The following is a 17,194-nucleotide window of genomic DNA, read 5'->3' as shown; positions in this document are numbered from 1 at the left end:
AACACTCTGAGCACTCTGAACACTCTGAGCACTCTGAGCACTCTGAACACTCTGAACACTCTGAACACTCTGAGCACTCTGAACACTCTGAACACTCTGAGCACTCTGAGCACTCTGAACACTCTGAACACTCTAAACACTCTGAGCACTCTGAACACTCTGAGCACTCTGAGCACTCTGAGCACTCTGAACACTCTGAACACTGAGCACTCTGAACACTCTGAACACTCTGAGCACTCTGAACACTCTGAACACTCTGAACACTCTGAGCACTCTGAACACTCTGAGCACTCTGAGCACTCTGAACATTCTGAACACTCTGAGCACTCTGAGCACTCTGAACACTCTGAGCACTCTGAGCACTCTGAGCACTCTGAACACTCTGAACACTGAGCACTCTGAACACTCTGAACACTCTGAGCACTCTGAACACTCTGAACACTCTGAACACTCTGAGCACTCTGAACACTCTGAACACTCTGAACACTATTAACACTCTGAGCACTCTGAACACTCTGAACACTCTGAGCACTCTGAGCACTCTGAACACTCTGAACACTCTGAGCACTGAGCACTCTGAACACTCTGAACACTCTGAGCACTCTGACCACTCTGAACACTCTGAACACTCTGAACATTCTGAACACTCTGAACACTCTGAGCACTCTGAACACTCTGAACACTCTGAACACTGAGCACTCTGAGCACTCTGAACACTCTGAACACTGAGCACTCTGAGCACTCTGAGCACTCTGAGCACTCTGAACACTCTGAACACTCAGAGTAATGAAAACTCTCACTCAGTCTCAACACTTTAACATAAGAAGTCTGTCACTTGTGTTCTGAAAACTGCTTTCTTCACGACTTGACGTAATAATAACAATCTTAATTTCTACCAGTACATGTACAACGTACACAGACCGTAGCTGACATCAGTAACATACTACATAGAAAGTCCCTTGTTATGCAGAGCATTTTGATCAAATTAGGTCACTTTTATTCCCAGGATGCGACCCACACCAGTCAGCTAACACACAGGTATTTTACTGGTAGGTGAAGAGGAACAGCAGGTGTTTTAAGGAAACAAATCCTGGTGTTTTCACCCGTACTGGGGATCGAACCATGGACCTCAGTATGTGAGCTTAGTGCACTATCAATCGAGCTACGGGACCCTAGTCTCGTGTTGAGCCTTAATAATTGGTTCCGCGCTCATCCCTAACTAAGCAATGTTGAGTGTAAACACCTGGTACAGAGTCCGCAAGTTGATGAATTAGATACTTGTGCAACACTTAGGTAACTTTACTATGGAAACGTTTCGCCATCCACTGGTTTCCTCAGTCCAGTACAGGAAAGAATAGTTGTAGATGAAGAGTTTGAGGTAATCAGTCCCTCGGCTTGGAGTTAATGTGATTCGTCCATCAAGATTGAGGGAGTGATCACATCGAATCCAGGCTGAGGGACTGATTATCTCAAACTCCTTCTCGTCTTCAAACCATTCTTCTATGTACTGGACTGAGGAAACCAGTCGATGGCGAAATGTTTCCACAGTAAAAATACCCAAGTGTCACACAATGTTTCATGTGCTGTGTACACGGTGCTAATACCCAGGAAGCGTATTGTTATTCATACATATATAATCACATATATACAACATATATATACAGTGACTGTGGGATGATGAGAGGCAATGTGGTTTGATCCGAAGGAAGGTAACTATTGTCTTGAATCAGAATGTTTCACCAGCATCAAGTCACAGCTCTCTATGTTGAAGGGTCTGAGTCGATGTAACAGTTCACAAGGTGACTGACAAATAAAATTTCAACAGGCGGGGAGGAGCCGTGGGGAGGGAGAGGAAAGACTCCCCAACTGTTTGCTGATCAAGATGGTGTCCCCAACGACAACCTCCAAAAAATACTCTGGTTAGTTACATTCAGCCTTTTTAATTAACCATGACAAATTTTTAATGGTGAATATCATAACGTTAAAAGTTTTAGCTAGGATCCTAGGCAATAATTTTTTTCTTTCTGTTTACTGCCTTGTTCCTTGCCATATTATGAATAAATAAAATGTAATGGACACTTGCCAATACTCAATAATATTCCACATGGAGACAGAAACTCAAGAGATTAAGTGATCTGTATATTTCGACTCCCTTTTGGGAACCTCTTCCTATGCTGAAGAAGATTCCAGAAGAGGGGTCGAAATATACAGATCAATTAATCTCCTGAGTTTCTATCTCCAAGTGGGTTATTATTGAGCATTATACTATTTTTTTAATTGCGTGTTGAGGAACACTTCTGTAAAAACACCAGTTCAGGCAAGATATCAACTGACCAAATGAGGAATCTCTCTTGATCTCCTATGTTTGTTTATCCTCTTCTCAGGATGTACCCACAGTGGGTGGAAGATGGGGTGCTGGGGGCTCCAAGGCCCCGTGTGGCCCCACTCACATACTGGGCCCTGAGAGGTGGTGAGTCTCCTTGGGGCGGCAGGAGGATGGCGGAAGTTGGTGAGCTTCACGGCAGCCACAATCTGGGTGATGAAAATAACAGCAGCGGGCAGAATGAAGAAGCTAGAAGTAGGTTCTATCCGGGTTACAGCGCCGGAACTCGAAGTCATGGTGATGGAGCCGAGAGCAGCTTCAGTCAGGTTGACAAAGAAGAGAGCAGCTTCAATCAAATTGATGGATTCGGCAGTAAAGTTTGGGTTGATAAAGCCAGTACTACTTCCGGTCAGGATAACATAGCAAGCAAGAGTGACCAGGATGAGAGAGCACATTGGTCTTGGGTGCCGCCACGCCAGACCAAACGAGGTATAGGTCTCTTCTCCCTGGCCTTCGCCTTGGCACAGAAGCCCACCAGTCCCCCACAGTGAGTATAAATAGTTAGCCCGCCAGTCCCCGTCAGTGAGTATAAACAATTAGCTAATATCATTAATACTGTGTTCCTAATTTGTCTAAATTAATTAACTCCCACTTAGAAACGGAACACCATGGACTCCAGGGTAAGCAGTGAGAACCAGTTGATGTTGGTATTGCATGCTGAACTGGTGTTGATGGCCACGTGGCATGCAAGCCGCAAGCAGCAACAGATATGCTCCGTCAAATTAATGAAACATTGGAAAATTCCTGAACGGTTTTCTAGAGGAGTAAAACTAAATTTCTCACAAGTATGGACCAGAATCTTCCTGTTTATCTTATGTTATCATGAGCTCTGAGGACATATTTGGTGCAACTCTATATAACTGCAATTTTATAAAGATCGAAATCCACAGACACAAAGAATCCACGATTATCATTGTGATCACGAGAAAGCGGAGGTAATCAAGGCCTTTGGCTTGAAAGACAGGGATCCACTAGGTGAATATTGCAGACATATTCAAGAACGAGTTAAATCTTCTGTCCGACAAGACTTTTCTTTTGTTATTAATAACCCCGGGAGACACAATCTTCGGGACCAATATCTACCGTCCTTACTCCATGTTAAAAGCAAAACAAAAAAAAAATCCCTTTTAGATATTATTTTTCTCCTTTCTGCTCTCGACAAAATAATTCATAAAAATTTAGTAAGTCAGTTAAAGCATTCCAGAGCTTTGTGAAGTGTACCTGTCATCATCCTTGTGTTCTGTTTATTTCTAGCAATATTTCCTCTATTTTCTTTACAACACTTTTCTCCCTACCCTTGCATCACCTACCTATCCTTATATTTTTCTCCACTCGCATTCAGTCCACTTTTACCCGTTCCTATTTATTTTACTCTCATTTCCTTTCACATCCTGTTATTCCGTCTCGTATTCTCACATTGCTCTTAACCATTCATCATCCATTTTCACCTCTTTCCCCATTATTTCATCTCATCACTCCCGGTCTCCCAGCCTCTTACAGTCCCTCTCCCAGCCTTTTACAGTCCCTCCCCCAGCCTCTTACAGTCCCTCTTACAGCCCCTCTCCCAGTCTCTTACAGTCCCTCTCCCAGCTTCTTACAGTCCCTCTCCCAGCCTCTTACAGTCCCTCTTACAGTCCCTCTTACAGTCCCTCTTACAGCCCCTCTCCCAACCTCTTACAGTCCCTCTTACAGCCCCTCTCTAAGCCGCTTTCAGCCCCTCCCCCAACCTCTAACAGTCCCTCTCCCAGCCTCTTACAACCCCTCCCCCAACCTCTAACAGTCCCCTCTCCCAGGCTTCTTCCAGACGACGTGCAGGCAGCTGGGTCACAGTGATGGAGTATGACGCATGATGCTGGAAAATACCATGACAGTTTCTAGTGCGTCTTAAGGCCAGTGTGAGAGTGATGAACTAATGCTTCTGGTCCTTGGGGAGAACTGCCTATTTTTATTAATCTCGTGTACCTTCTTGGGTAGGATTAGAAACGAGATGTGGGAGGGATTTATTTCTTAATTAGGGAGAGAGAGAGAGAGAGAGAGAGAGAGAGAGAATAGGGATTAAACTTTTAGCATGTGTACTCTGACGGATACACACCAGTCGGTGTATTTACCTGGAGAAATACTCAGTGTAGACCACAAAACACTGTTTGTGTTTCCTTAAGACATCTGCTGTCCATGTTCACCTAGTAATAAAATAGGTACCTGAGTGTTAGTCGACTGGTGTGAGTCGGATCCTGGGATAAAATTGACCTAATTTTCCCGATATGCTCTGCATAACAAGGGACTTTCTATATGTAGTAGTGTCATTGATGTCAGCTAGTTTTGTATATCTTGTACATGTACTTGTAGAAATAAAGATTTATTATCATCATTATTATTATTATTATTATTATTATTATTATTATTATTATTATTATTATTATTATTATTATTAATGCACCCACTAGCGACATTGACTAAAAATTGTACTCTTTTTAAGTTGACCTCCAGGTCTTGGGCTAAATCAGGGTGTTGAGTTACAGCTCCTAAGCCTTTCGAGAATATCTTCACAATGTCATTTGAATTGTTTGGCTGGGTTAGATTCTAGCTCCTGGGCCTTATGAGGTACAGCTGCTGGACCTCCAGGGTGTTGAGGTGCAGCTTTTGAACCTATTTAGGACGTTGAGATACAGCTTCTGGACCTCTTCTAGGATGTTAAATACAGATCCTGAGCCTAAATTTTTTTAGGGTTTTGAGGTGCAGCTCTCGTGTCTCTTGAAGGTGTTGAGGTACAGCTCCTGAGCATGTTGTGAATTATTATTATGTGAACAAATCACCTGCAGGAGGCTTACAGGGTATTACCTGAGTTACTACCTGTAAGTAATTTGGGCGAGGAAAGCGGAACTTAAGTTTCAGCAGGTCGCCGAACTGTAACTCCCTCGATGCCCACTCCATACCACTCACAAAAAGCTAGACCTGCCGTTAAATTAATAATTACAATACTAAAACCAGCTACTCTGATAAATTAAAGTTGTGGACTGTATATTATTAGGCTTGCTGGGTATACAAAAAAAATTGGTATTACCACTTATCATTTAATTACTGTAGATGGATCATACCACAACACCTGTCTAACACCTAGACCCTACACTGGCCAGCTAGAGATCTAAATGCAAGGACTAATGGCGCACTTCCATGTGAGTGATGTTCGTATCCCTTATCTTCCGCCATCCACACGTAATTCTTGAGGTCCCGCAAATTTCCTGTCCCAATTCTTCAGCAGGGGACATTAACACGGGCTCCTAATTACAAATTCAGGCCGAAACCCCCCAATTTGGTTTGGAAGACGCCGATTATTAGCAGAATTTACCACGACAACCAGTGTTCACACATTAAATTCAATATGGCATCCTCTCTGCCACGTCACTCCCCCGGCTGTTCTGCCTCCATCCCCCCTCACTCGAAATTTCTTGAAGGGTCCAAATAGCATCACATTTTAATACACAATTATATTATTCATTTATATGTTCTACATTTAGGAAATTATGTAAAAAATTCCACATATGTTAAGGGTGTTGAGGTACAGCTCCTGAGCATATTAAGGGTACTAAGGTACAGCTCCTGAGCATATCAAAGGTGTTAAGGTACAACTCCTGAGCATGTCAAGGGTGTTGAGGTACAGCTCCTGAGTATGTTAACGGTGTTGAGTACAGCTCCTGAGCATGTTAAGAGTGTTGAGGTACAGCTCCTGAGCATATTAAGGGTGTTAAAGTAGAGCTCCTGAGTATCTTAGAGGGCGTTGAGGTAAAACTCCTGGGCCTCTTGAGGGTGTTGAGGTACAGTTCAAGATACGGTAGAGAGTCAAGGTTATCCAAGATGGGGAATACCTTTATTACTGAGACAGAAATATGTTATCATCACTCTCAAGGTCATAGTGTGTTAGTCACTATCATTGCATTTCTATACAGAACACATTATTATTATTATTATTATTATTATTATTATTATAAGTAGTAGTAGTAGTACTGCCATTTTTATCATTGTTTTTATCATATTCCAGGGTAAACGCTAAACCCATAGGGGGGAGGGGTCATATCGCACGTGGGTTCTAAGAAAGGGAAAACTAGCTTTAATTCTTTGGATCAAAAGCCATTCTTCACCCACTGCAAGGCACCTCGAAAGGTTGCTTGTTGATAGCAGTTGTCCAGTGCTTGTGAGTACAGACCCATCAACAAGTTATCATAGACCTTGTACTAGGCTACTTTAGCCCCTTACTGAAGTCTAGCTATTATCATAGTTCATTTTATTACAGATATCTTTTTTTACTCTTGCAGGCCAATGATGCATCCAGTAGATCTATCGGAATATCCTCGTCGAGCGAGATTCTTCGTGGCAACAATGGGTTGATTTCAACTTTTCGTCCATGTGTTTATGGATAAGATAGACATATGTGGAATGCTAGGAAGCCTATTTAGGATGACATACCATATGTATGACATCCATCTGTTCGTTACGTTGAGACTTGTAATCTTGCTCCGTTATTTTTATGATATGGCGGTCTAATTTTTCCCAGTACCTTATCCACCTGTTGTAATTATGATGAATAAGACGTATGCAATATGTGGGTATTTTTCAACTGTAGAAGCCTGAAAACAGGCTTCTTCGGTCAAATGCAGGTGACTGTAACACTGGATGCAGAAATAGTGCTGACGTGGTCAGTTTGTCACCCTCTGGGAATAGACCGGTAAGCCAGCAGAAGGCCTTGGTCAGATGACCAAAAGCTCCAGCTGAGGAACAACATATAACTATCAACAATTTACTTGCTGACACAGCAACATCATTGGTACCTTGATACAGGCTCTTTTGTAACTTTCATTACTGGATTGTTTAGCATGACCTACTTTCACTTATTGACCCTTTCGGGTTTAGCTCTTACCTTGATTATCAAACAATACCTACTCGGGGGACACACTTACCTGCGTCATTAACTTGAGCTCTTTTTATCTTGTCTCTAATCTAGTATATAAGATCTAATCGTATGCATATATGTACTTTAGTCTTGAGGGACTGATCACCTCCCACTGTGGGTGACAGACTGATAACGTCAAAACTACTTGCACTGCTTCCATTGCTACATTCATCTGTATTAAAGTGAAAAAAAGCCTATTTGCATGGGATACCTTTCAACAGCACAGATACTCCGCTGCATGTCATGTTTATCAACTTGTTGCTACTGTATGCCATTTTAATGATACCTCACTTGTTGTAATATGTGTGCATGCCCAGCTTATCTTTTCATTGATGTACATTTCATGATTATGCAGAATGCCATTATTGTGTGTTCCACTGAAGAACAAAAATGTAACTGACTTGCTCTGAGAAAATCGTTCTCTCCTTCCCCACTCTCTCTACCCTTTTACTCATTGACTCAATATTTTATTGGTAACATTAAATTTGTATGTATCATCCAGTGCCTGGGACATGGGAAGAAATCAGATTTGATCAAAGAAATTGAAGGATTGACAGAATACACCTTGCAGTTACGTACTTGTAACCTTTGTATTTATTTAATTTAACCAATTTCAGTCTTTTTGTTATTATTTAATGCTACATATGATGTCTCACTTTCTTTTGTCCTGGGTGACATTATTATTATTATTTTTTTTTATTATCACACTGGCCGATTCCCACCAAGGCAGGGTGGCCCGAAAAAGAAAAACTTTCACCTTCATTCACTCCATCACTGTCTTGCCAGAAGGGTGCTTTACACTACAGTTTTTAAACTGCAACATTAACACCCCTCCTTCAGAGTGCAGGCACTGTACTTCCCATCTCCAGGACTCAAGTCCGGCCTGCCGGTTTCCCTGAATCCCTTCATAAATGTTACTTTGCTCACACTCCAACAGCACGTCAAGTATTAAAAACCATTTGTCTCCATTCACTCCTATCAAACACGCTCACGTATGCCTGCTGGAAGTCCAAGCCCCTCGCACACAAAACCTCCTTTACCCCCTCCCTCCAACCCTTCCTAGGCCGACCCCTACCCCGCCTTCCTTCCACTACAGACTGATACACTCTTGAAGTTATTCTGTTTCGCTCCATTCTCTCTACATGTCCGAACCACCTCAACAACCCTTCCTCAGCCCTCTGGACAACAGTTTTGGTAATCCCGCACCTCCTCCTAACTTCCAAACTACGAATTCTCTGCATTATATTCACACCACACATTGCCCTCAGACATGACATCTCCACTGCCTCCAGCCTTCTCCTTGCTGCAACATTCATCACCCATGCTTCACACCCATATAAGAGCGTTGGTAAAACTATACTCTCATACATTCCCCTCTTTGCCTCCAAGGACAAAGTTCTCTGTCTCCACAGACTCCTAAGTGCACCACTCACTCTTTTTCCCTCATCAATTCTATGATTCACCTCATCTTTCATAGACCCATCCGCTGACACGTCCACTCCCAAATATCTGAATACGTTCACCTCCTCCATACTCTCTCCCTCCAATCTGATATTCAATCTTTCATCACCTAATCTTTTTGTTATCCTCATAACCTTACTCTTTCCTGTATTCACCTTTAATTTTCTTCTTTTGCACACCCTACCAAATTCATCCACCAATCTCTGCAGCTTCTCTTCAGAATCTCCCAAGAGCACAGTGTCATCAGCAAAGAGCAGCTGTGACAACTCCCACTTTGTGTGTGATTCTTTATCTTTTAACTCCACGCCTCTTGCCAAGACCCTCGCATTTACTTCTCTTACAACCCCATCTATAAATATATTAAACAACCACGGTGACATCACACATCCTTGTCTAAGGCCTACTTTTACTGGGAAAAAATTTCCCTCTTTTCTACATACTCTAACTTGAGCCTCACTATCCTCGTAAAAACTCTTCACTGCTTTCAGTAACCTACCTCCTACACCATACACTTGCAACATCTGCCACATTGCCCCCCTATCCACCCTGTCATACGCCTTTTCCAAATCCATAAATGCCACAAAGACCTCTTTAGCCTTATCTAAATACTGTTCACTTATATGTTTCACTGTAAACACCTGGTCCACACACCCCCTACCTTTCCTAAAGCCTCCTTGTTCATCTGCTATCCTATTCTCCGTCTTACTCTTAATTCTTTCAATTATAACTCTACCATACACTTTACCAGGTACACTCAACAGACTTATCCCCCTATAATTTTTGCACTCTCTTTTATCCCCTTTGCCTTTATACAAAGGAACTATGCATGCTCTCTGCCAATCCCTAGGTACCTTACCCTCTTCCATACATTTATTAAATAATTGCACCAACCACTCCAAAACTATATCCCCACCTGCTTTTAACATTTCTATCTTTATCCCATCAATCCCGGCTGCCTTACCCCCTTTCATTTTACCTACTGCCTCACGAACTTCCCCCACACTCACAACTGGCTCTTCCTCACTCCTACAAGATGTTATTCCTCCTTGCCCTATACACGAAATCACAGCTTCCCTATCTTCATCAACATTTAACAATTCCTCAAAATATTCCCTCCATCTTCCCAATACCTCTAACTCTCCATTTAATAACTCTCCTCTCCTATTTTTAACTGACAAATCCATTTGTTCTCTAGGCTTCCTTAACTTGTTAATCTCACTCCAAAACTTTTTCTTATTTTCAACAAAATTTGTTGATAACAGCTCACCCACTCTCTCATTTGCTCTCTTTTTACATTGCTTCACCACTCTCTTAACCTCTCTCTTTTTCTCCATATACTCTTCCCTCCTTGCATCACTTCTACTTTGTAAAAACTTCTCATATGCTAACTTTTTCTCCCTTACTACTCTCTTTACATCATCATTCCACCAATCGCTCCTCTTCCCTCCTGCACCCACTTTCCTGTAACCACAAACTTCTGCTGAACACTCTAACACAACATTTTTAAACCTACCCCATTCCTCTTCGACCCCATTGCCTATGCTCTCATTAGCCCATCTATCCTCCAATAGCTGTTTATATCTTACCCTAACTGCCTCCTCTTTTAGTTTATAAACCTTCACCTCTCTCTTCCCTGATGCTTCTATTCTCCTTGTATCCCATCTACCTTTTACTCTCAGTGTAGCTACAACTAGAAAGTGATCTGATATATCTGTGGCCCCTCTATAAACATGTACATCCTGAAGTCTACTCAACAGTCTTTTATCTACCAATACATAATCCAACAAACTACTGTCATTTCGCCCTACATCATATCGTGTATACTTATTTATCCTCTTTTTCTTAAAATATGTATTACCTATAACTAAACCCCTTTCTATACAAAGTTCAATCAAAGGGCTCCCATTATCATTTACACCTGGCACCCCAAACTTACCTACCACACCCTCTCTAAAAGTTTCTCCTACTTTAGCATTCAGGTCCCCTACCACAATTACTCTCTCACTTGGTTCAAAGGCTCCTATACATTCACTTAACATCTCCCAAAATCTCTCTCTCTCCTCTGCATTCCTCTCTTCTCCAGGTGCATACACGCTTATTATGACCCACTTCTCGCATCCAACCTTTACTTTAATCCACATAATTCTCGAATTTACACATTCATATTCTCTTTTCTCCTTCCATAACTGATCATTTAACATTACTGCTACCCCTTCCTTTGCTCTAACTCTCTCAGATACTCCAGATTTAATCCCATTTATTTCCCCCCACTGAAACTCTCCTACCCCCTTCAGCTTTGTTTCGCTTAGAGCCAGGACATCCAACTTCTTTTCATTCATAACATCAGCAATCATCTGTTTCTTGTCATCCGCACTACATCCACGCACATTTAAACAACCCAGTTTTATAAAGTTTTTCTTCTTCTCTTTTTTAGTAAATGTATACAGGAGAAGGGGTTACTAGCCCATTGCTCCCGGCATTTTAGTCGCCTCATACGACACGCATGGCTTACGGAGGAAAGATTCTTTTCCACTTCCCCATGGACAATAGAAGAAATAAAAAAGAACAAGAGCTATTTAGAATAAGGAGAAAAACCTAGATGTATGTATATATATATATGCATGTGCGTGTCTGTGAAGTGTGACCAAAGTGTAAGTAGGAGTAGCAAGATATCCCTGTTATCTAGCGTGTTTATGAGACAGAAAAAGAAAACCAGCAATCCTACCATCATGCAAAACAGTTACAGGTTTTTGTTTCACAGTCATCTGGCAGGACGGTAGTACTTCCCTGGGTGGTTGCTGTCTACCAACCTACTATTATTATTATTATTATTATTATTATTAATTATTATTATTTACAAGAGTACACTAAACTTAAATGGGTCATGGTGCTTTTCCCTGTATTTTTTTTATCATTACATTCATGGAAGAAGTGTTAACCCTGAGAAGTCATACAATGCCTGGAGATTAAGAGGCAGTCAGGATGGATCCAGGTCCATTACTTTGGATCAAGAGCCCCTTCACTAGCCTTGATGGTTTTCTAAGTGAAGATCTTTGGATTATTATAATCACAGGGAAGCGCTAAACCCGTAGGATTATACAGCGCATGTGGAGGGGATGGAAAGTATTCTGGCTCAATTCAGGGAACCGGAGCACAGATCTAGTTCCCTAGATCCAGGTGGCCTGGTGGCTAAAGCTCCCGCTTCACACCCGGAGGGCCCGGGTTCGATTCCAAGGGGGTGGAAACATTTCGACACGTTTCCTTACACCTGTTCACCTAGCAGCAAATAGGTACCTGGGTGTTAGTCGACTGGTGTGGGTCGCATCCTGGGGGACAAGATTAAGGACCCCAATGGAAATAAGTTAGACAGTCCTCGATGACGCACTGACCTTCTTGGGTTATCCTGGGTGGCTAACCCTCCGGGGTTAAAAATCAGAACGAAATCTTATCTTATCTCTTATCAAGAGCCCCTCACCAGCGTCAAGGAACCTCCCTTGAGGGGAAAGATCTTTGAAGAACAACCCTCCTCCAAAGGAGGTTCACTGATGCTGGCGAGGGGCTTGTGATCCGTGGAATTGGACTTGGCGTTCACGTCCTTGGATCGAACCACATTGCCTGTCATCCCCCAGGCACTCTTGACTCCTATGGGTTTAGCACTTCCCCCTAAATATATGGTAACGCAGTTCCCCTTTTCAAATATATGGTATATATTGTGCTGGTTTCTTTATGAAGCTATACATACATCTTTATACATTAGTATTATAATCAAAACTAAACGCTAAACCCACAGTGGTCATCCAGTACTGTCGTGTCTATACAGTAATATACTTTTCAATATTTTTTTTATTATTTAGTGTTATAACAACAGTATTACAGTACAGTATGTTTAAATGAATTGGTAAACCTGTGTGGGTCATTCAGTTCTGTTAATACAGTGATGCCTTTCATTGTGTTCTTTCTCTCTCTTGGTAATTATACATATTAATAGCTTTTTATCACATGATCTAGTCTGAGAATCTTAATACAGGTATTTAACTTTTTTTGTGATGTACCATGATGAATGGTACATCACAAGTTAAGAGGCATCGGGAAGATGGAGGGAATATTCTGAGGAATTTTAAATGTTGATGAAGATAAGGAAGCTGTGATATCGTGTATAAGGCAAGGAGGAATAACATCTTATAGGAGTGAGGAAGAGCCAGTGGTGAGTGTGGGGGGAGTGCATGGGGCAGTGAGTAAAATGAAAGGCATTAAAACAGTTGGGATTGATGGGATGAAGATAGAAACGTTAAAAGCAAGTGGGGATATAGTTTTGGAGTGGTTACTGTTTTTATTTAATAAATGTATGGAAGAAGGTAAAGTACCTAGGGATTGGCAGAGAGCATGCATAGTTCCTTTGTATAAAGGCAAAGGGGACAAAAGAAAGTGTAAAAATTATAGGGAAATAAGTATGTTGAGTATACCTGGTAAAGTGTATGGTCGAGTTATTATTGAAAGAATTAAGAGTAAGGCGGAGAATAGGATAGCAGATGAACAAGGAGGCTTTAGGAAAGGTAGGGGGTGTGTGGACCAGGTGTTTACAGTGAAACATATAGGTGAACAGTATTTAGATAAGGGTAAAGAGGTTTTTGTGGCATTTATGGATTTGGAAAAGGAACATGATAGGATGGATTGGGGAGCGATGTGGCAGATGTTGCAAATGTCTAGAATAGGAGGTAGGTTATTGAAAGCAGTGAAGTTTTTACGAGGATAGTGAGGCTCAGGTTAGAGTATGTAGGATAGAAGGGGATTATTTCCCATTAAAAGTAGGCCTTAGACAGGGATGTGTAATGTCACCATGGTTGTTCAATATATTTATAGATAAAGTAGTAAGAGAAGTGAATGCTCGGGTGTTGGCAAGAGATGTGGGGTTAAAAGATAAAGAATCTAACACAAAGTGGGAGCTGTCACAGTTGCTCTTTGCTGATGACACTGTGCTTTTGGGAGATTCTGAAGAGAAGTTTCAGAGGTTGGTGGATGAGTTTGGCAGGGTATGTAAAAGAAGGAAGTTAAAAGTGAATATAGGAAAGAGTAGGGTGATGAGGATGACAAATAAATTAGGTAACGGAAGACTGGATATCAGATTGGAGAGAGAGAGTATGAAAGAGGTGAATGTGTTCAGATATTTGGGAGTGGACATGTCAGCAGATGGGCCTATGAAGGATGAGGTGAATCATAGAAATGACGAGGGGAAAAAGGTGAGTAGTGCACTCAGGAGTCTGTGGAGACAAAGAACTTTATCCATGGAAGCAAAGAGTGGAATGCATGAGAGTATAGTTATACCAACGCTCTTGTATGGGTGTGAGGCATGGGTTGTGAATGTTGCAACAAAGAGAAGGCTGGAGGCAGTGGAGATGTCATGTCTGAGGGCAATGTGTGGTGTGAATATAGTGCAGAGAATCCATAGTTTGGAGATTAAGAGGATGTGTGGGATTAACAAAACTACTATCCAGAGAACTGAGGAGGGGTTATTGAGATGGTTTGGACGTGTAGAGAGGGTGGAACGAAATAGAATGACTTCGAGAGTATACAAATCTGTAGTGGAGGGAAGGTGGGGTAGGGGTCGGCCTATGAAAGGTTGGAGGGAGGGAGTAAAGGATGTTTTGTGTGCGAGGGGCTTGGACTTCCAGCAAGTGTGCATGAGCATATTAGACATGAGCGAATGGAGACAAAAACCTCGATAATGACCAGTGTGAAACATCCTTTCAGTTTTGATGCCATTAGTAATGCCATCCTGCCAGAATGTTCTATAACGTATGCCCTAAGTAAAGAGAAATAATTCTGGAACATGTGTAATACGTGTTTGGCAGGCCGGCTAGTTGGGTGGCCATGTGGCTGGCCGGCTGGCTGATTTGCCTTGGCTGTCTCTATATCCTTCTGTCTGTCTGTATCTCTGTCTCTGTGAGTGGGGAAGCGTCACGAGCGGTGTTCCACAGGGGTCAGTGTTGGGCCCCCTGCTGTTCACAATCTACATAAACGACATAGATGAGGGCATAAAGAGCGACATCGGCAAGTTTGCCGATGACACCAAAATAGGCCGTCGAATTCATTCTGACGAGGACATTCGAGCACTCCAGGAAGATTTGAATAGACTGATGCAGTGGTCGGAGAAGTGGCAGATGCAGTTTAATATAGACAAATGCAAAGTTCTAAATGTTGGACAGGACAATAACCATGCCACATATAAACTAAATAATGTAGATCTTAATATTACGGATTGCGAAAAAGATTTAGGAGTTCTGGTTAGCAGTAATCTGAAACCAAGACAACAGTGCATAAGTGTTCGCAATAAAGCTAATAGAATCCTTGGCTTCATATCAAGAAGCATAAATAATAGGAGTCCTCAGGTTGTTCTTCAACTCTATACATCCTTGGTTAGGCCTCATTTAGATTATGCTGCACAGTTTTGGTCACCGTATTACAGAATGGATATAAATTCTCTGGAAAATGTACAAAGGAGGATGACAAAGATGATCCCATGTATCAGAAACCTTCCCTATGAGGATAGACTAAGGGCCCTGAAACTGCACTCTCTAGAAAGACGTAGAATTAGGGGGGATATGATTGAGGTTTATAAGTGGAAGACAGGAATAAATAAAGGGGATGTAAATAGTGTGCTGAAAATATCTAGCCTAGACAGGACTCGCAGCAATGGTTTTAAGTTGGAAAAATTCAGATTCAGGAGGGATATAGGAAAGTACTGGTTTGGTAATAGAGTTGTGGATGAGTGGAACAAACTCCCAAGTACCGTTATAGAGGCCAGAACGTTGTGTAGCTTTAAAAATAGGTTGGATAAATACATGAGTAGATGTGGGTGGGTGTGAGTTAGACCTGATAGCTTGTGCTAACAGGTCGGTTGCCGTGTTCCTCCCTTAAGTCAATGTGACCTGACCTGACTAGGTTGGGTGCATTGGCTTAGGCCGGTAGGGACTTGGACCTGCCTCGCATGGGCCAGTAGGCCTTCTGCAGTGTTCCTTCGTTCTTATGTTCTTATGTTCTTATGTGTCTATGTTTCTATCTCTGTCTCCATCTCACAGGTACACATAAAGACAGTTATACATAGCGTAAATTACCTAGGGTAACCCAAAAAATCCAGACTAAGTGCTATACTATCCTTTTAGATATAAGGCATAATAAGCATGACTGGCAAGTAATACACATTTTCACTTGTTCAGGAATCAGACGTGTCCGACTGCATCGTGTGTAATACCTGTTGGTTCATGAGCGGGTCTCTCTCTGAGACAGAGAGACAAGTAGAGAGACAGGAAGACAGAAACACAGGCAGACAGATAAGCAGAGACAAACATAGAGCTAGACAGATTGACAGATAGAAACAAACAGATAGACAGACATGTTTATGTGTAACAGTGAAAAATAAAGCCAAGGCAGTGCACGATCATCAGATGTCACTCCACTGCTGCACTGTCAGCAGTGGAGTAACACTTGTCTTACACCGTGCTTCAAGGAGTTTCATATATACTCCAGCATTTTTAAAACATTGCTAGGACCTGGCAAAAAATCGTTTCTTATTTATAAATACAATTTCTTATTTAAAAAAACATAACAAAAAAATGGGGTGGTTTTTTGGGGCTGGAACGGATTAATGGCATTTCAGTTAATTTCAGTGAGGAAAACTGATTTGATATACAAGCAAATTGAGTTACGAGCTAGGTCATGGAAAGAGTTAAACTCGTAAGTCAAGGTACCACTGTACTGATATTATACAGCAGTATCTCAATTCAAGAATTTTTTTAGAAATGCCATTTATACAAAATTTTATTGTTCTCTACTATTAATTACTTCACTTAATTTTCTTGTATTTTTGTTGCTGCCTTGTATAATCACTGTTTAATAATATCACCTTTATATAATATGTGCTACATATACAAAGTACAATATAGACAGTTCATAAAATAATGTGCTGGTCATTTGCACCTGAATGGAGGAGTTTTAAAGTGTCAAATCCATCGAGGTCACATAACACCTAGGGAATGAGAAGTAATTTGGCTTGATCCAAGTAAGGAAAGGTTACCTCTAATTCCTTGGATCACAGCAACTCCCTTGAAGGACCATGTTGAGTGAATATCCATGTTTAAAACAGGTAGTCAGCTAAGTGTGATGTTTTATTCGACACTGTAAAAAAATTATGGTATGTGACAAATAAACAGTCTAAGCAATTCTTCATCTTTTACCTTACCCTTGATCCCTAAATGTTTAACATACCACATATTAAATATTTTGAACAGATTTGATAAACTATGCAATTTTTAAACTTGAGCATGTTATTATAGTCACAGGAAAGAGCTAAACCCATAAGGATCATACAGCACCTGGAGAATGGAGGAGTTTTGATCCAGGGAAGGAAA

The 17,194-nt window shown here is 41.5% G+C and overlaps 1 protein-coding gene across 1 annotated transcript in view; it reads left to right on the top strand.

The window, feature by feature from the left end:
* LOC128698069 (uncharacterized) overlaps window positions 1–6,945 on the top strand; it is a 41,724-nt gene extending 34,779 nt beyond the window's left edge. Inside the window, exons 2-4 of the mRNA XM_053790156.2 lie at window positions 1,826–1,919; window positions 2,385–2,870; window positions 6,694–6,945. Coding sequence (XP_053646131.1) covers window positions 1,826–1,919; window positions 2,385–2,870; window positions 6,694–6,766 — 653 coding nt within the window. The 3' untranslated portion in view covers window positions 6,767–6,945. The remainder of the gene's footprint in view (window positions 1–1,825; window positions 1,920–2,384; window positions 2,871–6,693) is intronic.
* The last annotated feature ends 10,249 nt before the right edge of the window (window positions 6,946–17,194 follow it).

This window comes from Cherax quadricarinatus, chromosome 58, assembly GCF_038502225.1.
Source record: "Cherax quadricarinatus isolate ZL_2023a chromosome 58, ASM3850222v1, whole genome shotgun sequence".
NCBI lineage: Eukaryota > Metazoa > Arthropoda > Malacostraca > Decapoda > Parastacidae > Cherax > Cherax quadricarinatus.
This window is presented reverse-complemented; position numbering and strand designations above follow the sequence as displayed.